The sequence below is a fragment of the Prinia subflava genome, chromosome 2, assembly GCF_021018805.1.
Source record: "Prinia subflava isolate CZ2003 ecotype Zambia chromosome 2, Cam_Psub_1.2, whole genome shotgun sequence".
Classification (NCBI taxonomy): domain Eukaryota; kingdom Metazoa; phylum Chordata; class Aves; order Passeriformes; family Cisticolidae; genus Prinia; species Prinia subflava.
Window position 1 is genome coordinate 4798993 of NC_086248.1, and position 14828 is coordinate 4813820.

A 14828-nucleotide genomic window follows, 5' to 3' on the forward strand; every position below is an offset into this window, starting at 1 on the left:
CCATCAGCATAGAAGGAAGAAAGGGCTGTTATTTCTGGTTTTAGATACTTGAGAGGCTTTTTTCTTTTCTTTTTCTTGTTTTTTTTTTCTTCTTCCAGCAGTGAGGCCTATGATAATCCAAGATGGACAAGGAGCTGAGTAGAAAAGCAATATAGCAGCATACAACCTAAGGAGCTCTAGTAGTTAAGAGTCCAGTATCCAGACCAACTCAGAAATACTAAGTCCAATTCTGATTGTCTGAAAATTTCAAGAGTGCTTAAATAGTGAGGGTCAGACACTGTAATAAGTATTAGACTTGAACTGGCTTTGTTAAAAGCTTCAAATTTAAAAATGCTCTTTTATATCCCATACCTTAAGACAGTACACACTCGGAATGGGATTGATCTACCTGATCTTGGATGACAGTGTCTGGACATGGAGTTTGTGCTCCCATCAGTCAGTGAGGAGCCCTTCTCTGGGGTATTTAATCTTGTCCCAAGCCATGCCCTGGAGTTGCCAGTTTCTCTCCTGATGACACAAAGACCTTCTGTGACAAGCTCAGATGTTGTATCTAAAGCCAAGCAAAGGCTTGCAGAGTGTAGAAGAGGGAGACCAAGCCAGTACTGCTGCTCCTTGGAACATGGGGATAATTCAGGGCTTGTGACCACCCTGATCACAAGTCCCTTTACTGTATGGTGGGGATAGTGCTGATAACTATTTCTGTCCTCAGGTACTCAGTGTTTAACATTTTATTAGAAAACTAGGTTGTTCAGAGATCAGAGAATCACAGAATGGTTTTGCTTGAAGGGATCTTAAAGCTCAGCTCATTCCAAGCCCTTGCCATGGGCAGGGACACCTTCCACCAGCCCAGGTTGCCCAAAGCTCCATCCAGCCTGGCCTTGGACACTTCCAGGGATCCAGGGGCAGCCACATCTCTGGGCAACCTGTGCCAGGGCCTCATCACCCTCATGGTAAAGAATAAGATCTTCACTCAGGATGACAGAACAGTGGAACTTCTCTAGATGGTCTTTTTAGCCTGCTCTGAAGAGTGACATTGTGATGGGAGTTTCATTTCACACCAGCCATACTCTACTCCAGTCTGTAATGCTGGGAGCAATGTGGACAATGGATCTTTGTTACATCAGGCCTCTGTTCCAAACAAAATTCTCTTTGCCTGTGCATCCATCTATTCCATGATCTCTAAATGTCAGTGGTGCTCAGCACACATTTTCATCCAAGAAACAGTAATTGGAAAATAGCTCATTGACCGCACAGCTGTATTTGTTGTTGCAGTAATAGCATATTATTTACCAATGAAGACATTTAAAGCTTTCATACTTTTCCATCAGAGAGTATCCTCACAAATCCCTAATCTATTTATTTAATTTTCTCTAGATTTGTATAAATATTGAAAAAGAGGCGCCTTTCTGTATGCTTAAAGCACCTTGGGCATAGCTTAAGTCTACATTGCAAACAGAGTTTGAAAAGCGTAGCAGTCTGCATCACTCTCCCCACGAGCAAACTAGACAGCTCAGAAAGTCAAATTTCTCTTTCACTCACCCATTAACAGTTTGCTCCCTTGACCATTCACTTTGTTTATCTCTGCACCACCAACTAAAACTGTTCTAAATGAGTGAATAAATTGTTAAGGAGTATGAGGGCATGTTACAGAAACCTGCAGCTCTGTAACAGAGGGTACTTTAGTAGAATTGGAGGGCTGGAAGGCTCATGAAATGCACTTCGCAGTAGCTTGGGGTGTGAGACTGATGGCTGACTGTAGTTATCACTGTGAAGAACAGATCCCTCTTCAGTAGCTCCTTCCCAAAGGAGTTGCATTTCATTGGTAATGAATAATATATTGGGTAATTGTAGCAATGAAAAGGTGCTGCATTTTGGTTGATTATTGGTAACTTCTTTGTATGTGAGAATGTTCACTAGCAAAGCTTTGATTTTTAAAGAAACCAGGCAAGGATTTGTGACTCAGCCACCGTGGTTCTTTTATATTTTAACATTTGAGAAACTTGCATATTATATTTCACGTCCTGCACTAATATATTGTTAAGTGTGGCAAAAATCAAAATATGAGAAGTCTTAATTCCTTTTCTCTTGAGCTTGACAAGGATTTTGTTTTGTTGTTTTTCTTAAGGAAGTAGCATTAAAAAGGCCTCACCAAGGAACCTTATGTCCCTGTTCAGAGATGTGAGCTGGTGCACCTCTCCACAGCTGTGCACAGTGGTGGAGACCTGAGTTCTTTCCTGGTTTCACAGGATCACAGAATGGGCTGGGCTGGAAGGGACTTTTGTAAAGCTCATCTCATTCCCCCCCCTGCCATAGGCCAGGGACACCTTCCACTATCCCAGGCTGCTCCAAGCCCTGTCCAACCTTGAACACTTTCAGGGATGAGAGCAGCCACAGCTTCTCTGGGCAACCTGTGCCAAGGCCTCAGCACCCTCAAAGGGAACAATTTCTTCCAAACATTTAATGTAATCTAATCTTCATCTTTAGGCCATTTGTGATTGGGATTCAGTGTTAAAGATTTCTTTGATCCCTTCTTTCAGGCTTTAAAAATTCTGATGGCTATTTCATTCTTTTAGTTTAGCTCATTTAATTTTACTCCAGGTGGAAAAATAAAAAATAAATATTTATTTATTTTTAAATAGAATAAAAACTTGTATTACCTTTGCTATTTATAAATATTTTATACAACGTTTATAACATGTTAACACAAATATGTTCAATTATTGGTGTTGTTTCCCAGTTGACAGAATTTTGTAGTTTGTGTCACTTGTCTGTTTATTGATTTTGTCTGGATTATGATTTAGAGATTATGTGTATTATAAAGAATTTAATCCAGAAGGCTAGGTTGTTGTAAAATGTGCAGTATGATTATTTTAATAGAAATCAAAGAACTTGATCAACTCAACACAATTCCACAGATACATTTTTACTTTTTTTTTTTTTTTTTTTTTAACTCTCTTGACTTTTGGGTTCTGGGTAACTGAAAGAACTCTTGGATTCCTTCTGGCAGATCAACAGAGGCCACATGACCACTGAGGCCAAGAGGGCAGCCAAGATGGAGAAGAAGCTGAAGATCCTCCTTGGCGGGTACCAGTCGCGCGCCATGGGGCTGATCAAGCAGCTGAACGACCTGTGGGACCAGATCGAGCAGGCGCACCTGGAGCTGCGCACCTTCGAGGAGCTCAAGAAGCACGAGGACGCTGCCATCCCTCGGAGGCTGGAGGTGAGAGTCCAAAATCACTGCCTGAGCTCAGATACAGGCGCCTCGTGGAAAAGATGTTCGTGCAAGGCACGAGCTCTGAGCCTCACAGCCTGAGCTGGTATCAGGTTTTTAATGTCCTCTTAAAATTTCGGCCGTTAGCAGATTCATCTGTCTTTTACTTCAGTATCAAAGATTCTGTGATACATGTATTAGAGGCTGGGACTAATCTGCCAGTGTGTTTTCTAACTTTGGGGTTTTTTTATTTCCTTGTGTGGTTTATTTTATAAGTCTCCTGCAATGCGTATCAGCACAAGTTCCATCTCTCTCTTGATTTGGTTTGTTTCGGCTTTAATTACTGTTAGAAATTCAAGTAAACATAAAACATGTCTAAAATCTTCCTTAAAAGTCAGTGGACTAAATGCTGGTATATACCTGAAATCACTGCCTTGGAGCCACTTTTCTCAGTTTAAAGATTTCCAGGATATTCTCCTTCCATTCAGCTAATGAGACAACCCTTAATCAAGACTCAGTCCTAGTTTTGAACCAGTGCCAGCCTTTCTTTCCAAGGAATAAGTGTTCACCTGAGCATAATTTTTATTGTAATGTGTTTTTCCTCCAGAACAGAGGCTTCCATTGAGGCTTAGATATTCTCAACCACTTGCTGTAAAAAAGATAAAATGCATCAGTTCTTAAAACTGATTTTGTGAAGATGATTTAGAAATGCTGATAGATGTGTCTGCAAACTCAGAAGTGATTCATTGATTTAGTGAAAGATAACAGTTAAAACATATTAAATCACTTGATAGCTGCTAATAGCACCTGTTTTAAGTAAATGGCAAGGTTCCAATTTGAAATTTCTCGTTTTGAAGCACTTGATCTTAGCTGCTGTCAAACACAGGGTGAGCTACCTGACATTTGAAGTAAGATAACTGTGATTCTTGATACTTTACATCTACTGCTCATTTTACATTTATATTTAAAGTAAATAATTCCAGCAATGTTCTGTCTTATTTCTGTGCTCTTCCTGTGGGGGAACTGAAAAACAACCTTTGGTAATGGTGTTCATGGGTGTGACTGGTGGAAAACTGATTGGTTGTTTAATGTTTTCCTTACAGTGTCTGAAGGAAGATGTGCAGCGACAGCAGGAGAGAGAAAAGGAGCTCCAGCAGAGATTTGCTGACTTCATGTTGGATAAAGAGACTTTTCAAGCAAAGTATTAAAGCACAAAATTCCGTCTGTCACTGATGTAACATTTCTGAAGTATGCAGATATTTCTCCAGCAGCTTTTGCCAGCAGTTGCAGAAATCAAGTGTAGTCTGCTCTTTCCATCTTGTCAAGTTTTGTTCCTTCAGTGGACTACTCCAAATGCTCTAGGTATTAATAGCTCTGGCCAGTGTTAAAAATGGGATTGAAGTGTCCAGAATTTTATTGAAAGAAAAGAAAAATCACTCTGGTATGATTTTAGCCTTGTCTTCATTTGCTAGGGTTATCACGTTATTCCTAGTGTTTTACCAGTCTTAAGACCTGTAAGATACATGCAGAATAATGTCTTTTGAATAAACCTGGAATGTTAAAAAACAGTGAAGTGATAATGTGTGTCTTTTAACTGAAATTGAATCTTCACATATCCCAGCCCTCCTTTGTGTTTCTGGTCTTCCCCCTGCTGCTGCCTCTATTTTCCACTACTCATTTGTAATAGGAATTACCTGTGCAGGGAGTTGTTGTCCAGGTAATAAATACCATGTTCCCAACTCTTCTCTGTGCCTGTGAATAAACACTCACAGGTTTATCAAGGTGTTCTATTGGTTAGTGGCATAATCTCCCCATCCTGGAACCATGGTAGGGATAAGTTTTATAGAGACACCCAGCATGGCCTAGTGGAGCCATAGATTTCAGCAGAAAATGTACTGTTAATTTTTCTGAGTATTAATTTTTATAAATCATCTGCTTTGCTGCCCATGGTATGAGACAGAAGCTCTGTGTTTGCTCCTCTTCTCCTTTCACCACATCTCAACAGGATTTAATTGTCTCAATGGCTTGTCCTGAAGGGTGAGGATGGAATTAGGGAAAGGCAGGAATGTGCCTGCACTTTGTGTCTTTTGGCTTGTGGAAAGGCACAGAGGAAAAGGCAAAACTGTTGTTAACAGCACAAAATTCAGCAATTAAATACATCCAGTAACATGGATCGTGCAAATTTGCTTGGCTGTGTGTGCAAATTAAATGTAGATTTTGCTGTCTGGATTTTACCAGGTTACAATGTCACTTTACTTAGGCCTTGGAAATGTTACTGGGGAGCACTGTCAGGGTTGTGCCTGTGGAGCTCTGTGAGTGTCATCCATGGAGATCAATGATTATCAGGTTTTTTTAAATGTAACCTTGATCAGTCCTGCTGATCACTGACAGGAGCAGGGACACAGCCAGCCTTGGAATATCTTTCCCTTTACTCACCAGGACATCATTCTTCTGAAGTATTAATGCAATTATAGACAACATTCTTCTAGAAATGTGTTAAATATTTAACTAAGCCAGAACACATCTGGAATGAAGTATTAAGCATCAATCTTGTAGCATATGGGGTATTTTAGCTTGGATGGTTATACCCAAAAGGAAAAATCATGGCATATCATGTCAGTTCTTGTGGTTGTGTGGTAGCTGGAGATATTAACAGAGAAACCCCTGTGGGTTTACCAATACCACAACTACAATTGTTTCCTTTCCTTTTGGGGCTGCAGCAGAGCCTCTTTGATGTGCACTGTATTTTTGACAGCTTTGGAGCTAGACAGGTATTCAAACACTGCCTTAAATTGCTTTAAATGACAATTACAGAAGGACTGATCAGTCACAAAAGACCTTTCTTGAAATGTGTGCAATTAACCAGTCATTAACTGCAGCAGGCATGAGGTGGTTCTATTGAGGAGTACCTGCAGGAGCTTTGCTCTGTGTTTCTGCAGTACAGTTTGTTCACACAACACTTAAGGTCACAGTTTTCCCTGTCTTCAGTCAGAGTTTTTGGCCTGTAGTTTCTATCTCAATAATGAAAGAAAACTAATAAAGTCGCTTTCCTTACTTAGAGCTTGGCTGTGCCCTGCTTTAGCTTTTTACCTGCCCTCAGCTGGCTGCTCTAGGGCAGCCAGTCATAGATCTGCTGAAATTACCCCAAAAACTTCACACAGGGTGCTCTGTGCATTTGTTGGTCCCCAGAATGGTGTGAATGGAGCAGCAGAACCTGGCTAGAACAGCCTGAGACTATTCAGGTGTGGGATCTTAAACTGGAGTGCTTAGGAAATCTATCCAAGCAAATTTGGATGCTGCTAGATGTCAGTGCTTCCAGCTGCAGGTGATGATGGAGCTTGGCCTTGTCAGATCTATTTCTTGGGCATAGTTTATGTCCTGAACAGCGCTCCTTGAATCTTTCCAAAGGCTTTGTAGCTAAATGTAGCAGATGTTTGGTGGACACAAGCGTGACCAGCACATCTTGACAGCAAATTTTTATTTTAAAATTCTGAAGCTGGCCACCTATTTGTCCATTCTCTCCAAGAACAATAATAAGTATTATCATAAACAATGCAAACTTGTGAACACTTCACAAGTGGGGAAACTCTAACCTGACTGACAGAGGTGGGATGGGGGTTGTGCTGTGTGTTAACAATTACTTTAAGAATTATTTAATATTCTCCCCAAGAAATTCCTCCATTTCCATTCAGCATGCCAAGATATATCTGCAAGCCTTTAAATAATTTCAGCTGATGATTTTCCTCCCTTCCTGAAATCAGACTTGGCATTTACGTATTGGATCAATCCCGTAGCTGGAGCCTGCTTCAAAGCCCGTGGAGTTGATAAGGCTGTCATTTACTTCAATTGAGTTGGAGTCAAATACCTGGGAAAGCCAAGGGAACTAAATTATAACAGCTGGGTGTCATCCATACCCAGCAGATAACAGATCATGAGCTCGAGGTAAGGGGGAGACTCCTCGGAGGCACAGGAGGTTCCCTGTGAGAAATGCAGCCGAGCTGAAGGCAGCTCTTCCAAACGTGGCAAATCTCCAGGGAAATAAGCACTGTGTAACACTGTAATTAGTCACGGCAGCCAGCAGTGGCCAACACACACCAGAGTTCTCTGGCTGCCTTAAAAAGACACTTCCAGCGCCAACAGGAGCATCTTGTCTTTGCCTGTCGCTGCTTGTTTGCCTTTTGCACCTTTGTTTGCTGGGACAAGAGTTGGGGCAGCAGAGCTGGGTTAAAATATGTTAATGCAGTTTCACTGTCCAATCCCCAGTACAGGGCAGACAGGAGCTGGACCGCATTTCCAGGCAGGAAGTGCAGGTGAGGGTGGAAGTGGGGCAGTGTCCAGAGAGGGGCAGTGGGGCTGGGGAAGGGTCTGGAGCACAAGGAAGCAGCTGAGGAGGGCTCAGCTGGAGAAAAGGAGGCTGAGGGAGACCTGGTTCTGCTCAACTCCCTGGAAGGAGCAGGCAGCCAGGTGGGGGTCAGCCTCTTCTCCCTGTGATAAGGCAAGAGGAAATAGCCTCAAATTACTCCAAGGAGGGCTAAACTGAATATTGGAAAAAATTTCTTCACTGAAAGGGTGATCAGGCATTGGAACAGGCTGCACAGGGAAGTGGTGCAGCCAGCACCCCTGGAAGTGTTCAAAAACCGTGTAGATGTGCTGCTTAGAGACCTGGTTAGTGTTGGGCTTGGCAGTGCTGGGTTAATGTTTGGACTTGATGATCTTAGAGGTCTTTTCCGACCTTAATGATTCTGTGATTGCTTCTGTCAGAGGATGTCCCACTTCATTGTCTGCCTAAAGTGAGTGTGAAACATGGGCTGCGATTCTCCAAGGCCAGTAGCTGACATGAGGTAACTACCCACAATTACGTCCTCTGACAGACTCAGCTGGATCTGTGCCCCTGATGAAAACGCTGGAAATTCGTTGTTTTTTGTCATCATGGGCTGAACATAGATTTCTAAATAAAATGCATCAAAACCCGTGTTTGAACTTTTGTTTTGGCTGCAGACTTGCTAACAGTATCATAAACCAGTGTGTGAACTTTGGCTTGCCTTCAGTATCCTCGGTCAGTGATGTTGCTGGAGAAGAGAGATTATTGTGGTCTGGACTTAATCTGCTTCACATTCATCTCTGGAATCCAGCTTGTTATCTTCCATAATGTGGGTTCAAAGCAACACCTGTCTCCCAAGCAGGATTTAAAAGTGGAGTATCAAATAGCATTTCCCCCATTTTCCTAGCTGAGTGAAAAGCACATTGGAAAGCAGCCAGATGCTCATCTCAGGGCAAAGTGTCCCTGTAACTGATTCCAGACCTGTGTGCTCTGCCTTTCTAGGGCTTCGGTTTCTACCTTTCCTTACCAACAAAATGTACCTGGTCCTGCTGATCTTCAAGACTTCCCTGACATTAGGAGTGAGATCAGACCCTGAAAAAGACTTCAAAAGGCACATTTGACACATATCTAAGACTGCAGCCCTGTATCTCCACTAAGTACACACAATTGTCTCGCCCTTTGAAAGTTCCACAGTAAGCACTTCTGAGACTTTAATAATTTTGAAGCAAAGGGGAGTAGCTGTGGGTGGAAAAAGAGGAACTTTTACTTTTTTTGGTTGCATGCAGGCCTTTAGGTGAGTCATCTCCCCTCCAGCGAGCCTCATTAGTTTTTTTACGTCTTTAAATGAGGTGGCTTTAACCAATTCCTGCTGCCTCAGGCATGACTGTGATGCACACAGTAGGTGAAAAGGTAAAGAAGTGGGTATGAGCAGTGTTTCACAGCATCACTTCTGCTGCTGGTGTGATTACTCATAGCGGGTTTGATTGTTTGCCAGTGGTTGGAGGGTGTTGTCTGGGTTTGCTGTAATTTATTGAGAGATGCCTCAGTGTCAGGGTTAGAAAAGCCTTGCAAAGGTTTTCCACAGATCAGATTAGACAGGGTCTGCCTCATTCGATGACTTCCAGGTTTCCAAGTCACCACCGTGGTGCTGATGTGTTTGGATTCCTTAAGGATTCCCCAAGGGAAATTCAGGTACAGTCTTCTAGAATCATTTGTGTGCATCGAAAGCATTTACTAATTGCGACACAAGGAAACACAGACTATTTTATTATTTATTCACTTCATACATCACATCTTTTGCCAAGTACATGCTGCTGGTGAATGCCTCATAGGATCAAACAGATGTGTGTGTTAAGTTCCCCTCTTCTCCTCCTGCTCCCTCTCCCCTCCCAGGACAAAACTGTGGGGTCAATTTTGTATAATTATCAGGCCAGTAGCATTTTTAAGTGTGTTATGCACCTTAGGTGAGACTGTGGCCCCAGTGAATTCGATGGGAGATTTGGCTTCAGCTTCAATGGAGCTGAGATTTCCTTTCCTCTCCTCTCCTATGAGTATTTGATGAGCCTTTCTGTCAAGAGAAGAAAGAGATTCTCTTTTGAAAAATAGTCATGAATGCTTAATAAAGCTGAATGAGCCAGCCAGGATTACGTTTTCAGCTCTATAGCCAGCAAAATCTATTCCAGAACTAATTCTGATTAAAAGAATCCACTGGTTGAACCTCAGACACAAAGGCACCCCTGAAGTAATTCAACTGTATGATATATTTATTTTTCAAAAAACCTAATTATTACATTGATCTTTGTAATATCTGGCTCTTGTGTAAAACATTGATTTCAAAGCTGTCTCTGTCTTATCTATAATTGTTCATTATTGATGTTCATGAATTATCTTAGGGCTTGGGCAGGGCCATCAGTGTAACTGGGTCTTAAAAAAGGAGTGACTTTACTGACCACATTAATTAAGATTCATGGCAGACCATAAAATAACTATAAATAAAAGTTAAATCATTCCTTAGATTGTGTTCCCCCACTTTTTTTCTTAATTCTGACTCAACCAAATCAATCTTTAGCACAGAATAGGCTTATCCCTCCTTGATCTAGGCTCCTGCCAAACTCTTCCAAGGGTCTGGGAAGAGGTAGGGTCTTTCCTAAGAAAGGTGGAGAACACAGATATTTACAAGACCGTGAACTCTGAAACTCACCTCCCTGTTCCAGTTGGTTTACTCAAAGATATTCTCCCTTCAAACTGCTGCTTCTCTATCCTTAGCTCATCCTGGCTCCAACAGTGACCTCAAGGGGTTTTGTTCCCTTTTTGCTGGTGCTTTAGTTGAAAAGAGACTGTGCTGATCATCTTCAAGTTCAGAGGAAAACAAGACAAAACCAGGAACAGCAGTTTGGTGGGAACACCCATGAGGTGTTTTCAGCTCACATAAATGGTTGGTCATTGCTTTAGAGGGCTCTGAGCAGTTTCTCTCTCTGTTGTAGCACGTTTAGTCACACAACTGTGTTATTTCACTAAGACAAAGTGCTTTCCATCTTTGTGGAGGAGATGCCAAACCTTCCCCTCTCTCCTGGATTGGAAGGTCTGGACCTTTGGTCACACTTTTGGCAGTCCCAGAGATCAACCCCCTGGCATCACTGGGTTACCTGGGACATACCCAAACTCTGGTGTAGGCAGAATTTTTTGTCTCTGGCTTCCTGCTTGGTCCCTGGAGAGGAAGATGGGAGTATCTGGCCACTTTCTACCTCATGGAAGGATTATACAACAGGGAAAAAAGTATTCTCTGTATTTCATGTCTGCTATAGCATATCCTGTGGATTTTATAGAATCATAGAATCATTAAGGTTGGAAAAAACCTCTAAGATCATCAAGCCCAGCTGTCAACCCCGCACCACAATCATGTTCACCACTAAACCATGTCCCAGTGCCACATCCACACAATTTTTGAACACTTCCAGGGATGGTGACTCCACCACTTCCCTAGGCAGCCTGTTACAGTGTTTGACCACCCTTTCTATGAAGAAATTTTTCCAAATGTCTAATCTAAACCTCCCCTGTTGCAACTTGAGGTCATTTTATTCTGTCATTCTTAATAATGGCAAAGTTACCAAAGTCCAGGGAAAAAAAGGGGGTCCTTGAACCTACAGTCAATATAAAACATCCCACCTAATCCTAAATCACATTAAGCTGAGGGTGAACTTAATCATGTGAGTGAGGATAGAACAGTGAATTAGATTTCCTAGCAGCTCCTGTAATGTGTTGTTAGCAGCAAAACAACCTCTCCAGCTCTGCATTTAACTTCCTTCCATTGCAGATGGCTTTTGGTTAACAGCAAAGATCTGATTTAATTTTACAGTTACCCGGTGACCACAGGACGGGGATTGTGCATCACCAGAGAATGCACAAACGTCTGCCTGCCTCCCCTTCTTCCAGCAGGAACGAGGCATGGCAGGAGCACAGCCAAGCCCGTGTGGCTGGGACTGTAATTGGAAAAACTGCTGAATCAGCCAGAAGGACAAGGGTTCACAGAGGAACTCAGGCCAGGCAGACACACATCCTTGGAAGCACCAAGCAAAAAGTGACCACAAAGAGCAGCGTGGCCAGGAGAGGCTGGGAGATGTCAGCTGGGTGGGAGGCACCTTCCTGCCTACGAGGACAGTGGTTTACATCTTCCTCAGGGGAGGAAGAGGAGGGGCAGGCACTCATCTCCTCACTGGTGACCAGTGGCAGGACCTGAGAGAATGGCCTGAAGTTGTGTCAGGGGAGGTTTAGGTTGGATGAGGAGAAGGTTCCTCACTCAGAGGGTGGTTGGGCACTGAACAGGCTCCCCAGGGAAATGGTCACAGCACTGACAGAACCCAAGGGGCATTTGGACAATGCTCTCAGGCACAGGGTGGGCTCCAAACCCAGACTCAGGCAGCTGCTTCAGAAGGCAGTCAGCAGCACGGATCAGCCTCTCCCCACCCATCCCCTCAGTGTGAGGAGCAGGAGCCCAGAACAGCTGCACAGAGGCTGAGAGCCTGTCATAGCACACAGCTGGAAGCAGTTTTCCTGCAGAGCTGAGCACAGCTTCCAAGCCCCAGGGTGGAAGGAGGATACTGCAGGGAAGTGGGGCAAGGCACAGGAAGGGAGGGAGACAAGAAGCTGTAATGAAGTGCACACACGTGCATGTGTGAAGGAACGGCCTGACACGCAAGGCGTGTGCCAGCAAAATCTAAAAAAAAAGTAATAAAAAGTGAGTCCTGATACTTCTCTGCTCATGTAACACATGCAGGGCTGACCTTAGATGCCTTCTGTCTGGCATCACCACACTTCCAGAGATGATGGGACCCAGGTGATGTGTTTGGTCTTTGGCCATCGCTGGCTCAACTCTTCAACAGAGAACTTGGCCCAGTAAAAAACAAGGGAAGGGACAGGCACAGCTGGAAGAGAATCACCATCATCATCATCATCATCATCATCATCATCATCATCATCATCATCATCATCATAATTCTGCTGCTGAGCAGTGCCTGGACCAGGAGCTGCCCAATTTTGCACTGTAGCAACAAAGCACTCAACTCCTTTTCACCCCTTCCCAGGCCAGACAGACAAGAGCACTTCAAGGAAGAGAGACTTCAGTCAGATTTGTCTTTGTTGCTTATATCCAGTTACTGTTAAATGGAAAGAAATCTGAGCAGTCCTCGGGCCTGGGTGTGGAGTGCAGAGCTGCTCCCTGCTTGCTGGCTGTCCCTCTGAGGTCACAGGGAGCTCTGTGCAGGGCATGGCCACGTCTGGAGCAGCTGAGGTCACTTGGTATATTCAGCCCTGGGAAGAGGAGACTGGGGGGAGACCTCATTGCAGGTACAGCTTCCTCACGAGGGGAAGAGGAGGGACAGGCACTGATCTCTGCTCTGTGGTGACAGTGACAGGACCCGAGGGAATGGGCTGAAGCAGAGTGAGGGGAGGTTTAGGTTGGACACTGGGAAAAGTTTCTTCATCCATCACATGGCTGGGCACTGACCAGGCTCCACAGGGCAGTGCTCACAGCACCAAACCTGACAGAGCTCAAGAAGCATTTGGACAATGCTCTTGGGCACAGGGTGGGACTGTTGGGTTTGTCCTGTACAGGGACAAAAGCTGGACTCAGTGATCCTTGTGGGCCCCTTCAAACTCAGGATATTTAATGATTCTACGATTCTACGATTCTATAATTCTATGATTCTATGATTCTATGATTCTATGATTCTATGATTCTATGATTCTATGATTCTATGATTCTATGATTCTATGATTCTATGATTCTATGATTCCATGATTCTATGATTCTATGATCTGTGCCAGGAAACTAAAGCACACCTATCCCTGTCTCTTGCATGGATTATGTCCATATTGAACTGGTTCTCCCAGGTTGATAACCATGTCTGAAATTTGCCCAGGCCCCTGCTAACATCTGAGGAGAGCCTAGGGATCCATGCTGCAAAGGGAGCACACAAGATAGATCCTGGGTCCAGCACACTGGTGACACATGTATGTTATGTTTATGTATTCTGTGCTTATTATAGCACATCCTGTGGATTTTTATAGAATCACAGAATCATTAAGGTTGGAAAAAAACCTCTGAAATCATCAAGTCCAACTATCAACCCAGCACCACAATCATGTTCGCCACTAAACCCTGTTCCTAAGTGCCAGTTCCACACAATTTCTGAACACTTCCAGGGATGGTGGCTGCACCACTGCCCTGGGCAGCCTGTTCCAGTGTCTGACCACCCTTTCTATGAAGAAATTTGTCCAAAGGTCTAATCTAAACCTCCTGTGGTGTGACCTGAGGCCATTTCCCCTTATCCTGTCCCTTATTCCCTGGGAGCAGAGCCCAACCCCACCTGGCTGTCCCCTCCTGTCAGGAGCTGTGCAGAGCCACAAGGTTCCCCCTGAGCCTCCTTCTCCCCAGGCTGAGCCCCCCCAGCTCCCTCAGCTGCTCCTCCTCAGACCTGTGCTCCAGACCCTTCCCCAGCTCCGTTCCCTTCCCTGGACACGCTCCAGCCCCTCAATGTCCCTTTTGTCATGAGAGGGCCAAAGGATTCACGGTGTAGCCTCACTGCACAGCCTGCAGCAGGACAGGTTCAGCCTCCCCTGAGCCACGTCTGGGTGTCCCTAAAGGCAGTGCCAGGCATTGCTCCCCCAGCTGTGCAAACACCACAGAGGGACTGAAGACAGCCTCAGGTCATTTCTCAAAATCACATCTCTTGTACTGTGCTGAGGCTAGAAAATGGCAAATAGGATGCAGGATTTGGCTCCACGATGTTCACTGCTGTCGTGACTCATGAGTTATTTTTATCTTTTCTGTAACAGAACAAATGGCTGCAGTAATTAATCTCTGTCTGTTCTGACAATGGCCTGGCCAAAACACATGATGTTTTTGCAGACAGAGTAAGAAGAGAAGCACAAAAACATCGTGTGTGTGAGTCAATATTTTAAATATTTTCCTTAGGTTTGCTTTTTTACATGCTTTAAAATATGCTTATGTACTGCATTCAATGTATTAAATAAAGTTAAAAGGAGCAACAAGTGCTATTGCACAGGTTAGCTGCACAGATATAAATCTCTGTTTTGAAGCTCAACCACATGTGAAACAAGATCTAATCAAATCACGGCAATGGCAAAATTAATTTGAATCTTTTCAAAGGGATCCAATCCCAGTGGAGGATTTTACTCTGCCAAGCTCCTTCCAACTTTATTGGATGATAATTATTTCTGTAAAAAAGAAATGTTGCAATCAAACACTCCCCCAACAGTACTTTTGTTTTCTGCAGA

General features: G+C 43.7%; 1 protein-coding gene across 1 annotated transcript in view; it reads left to right on the forward strand.

Annotated features, from left to right (window-relative positions):
- CDC5L (cell division cycle 5 like) overlaps nucleotides 1-4779 on the forward strand; it is a 30915-nt gene extending 26136 nt beyond the window's left edge. The window contains exons 15-16 of the mRNA XM_063423610.1: nucleotides 3008-3220; nucleotides 4315-4779. Coding sequence (XP_063279680.1) covers nucleotides 3008-3220; nucleotides 4315-4419 — 318 coding nt within the window. The 3' untranslated portion in view covers nucleotides 4420-4779. The remainder of the gene's footprint in view (nucleotides 1-3007; nucleotides 3221-4314) is intronic.
- The last annotated feature ends 10049 nt before the right edge of the window (nucleotides 4780-14828 follow it).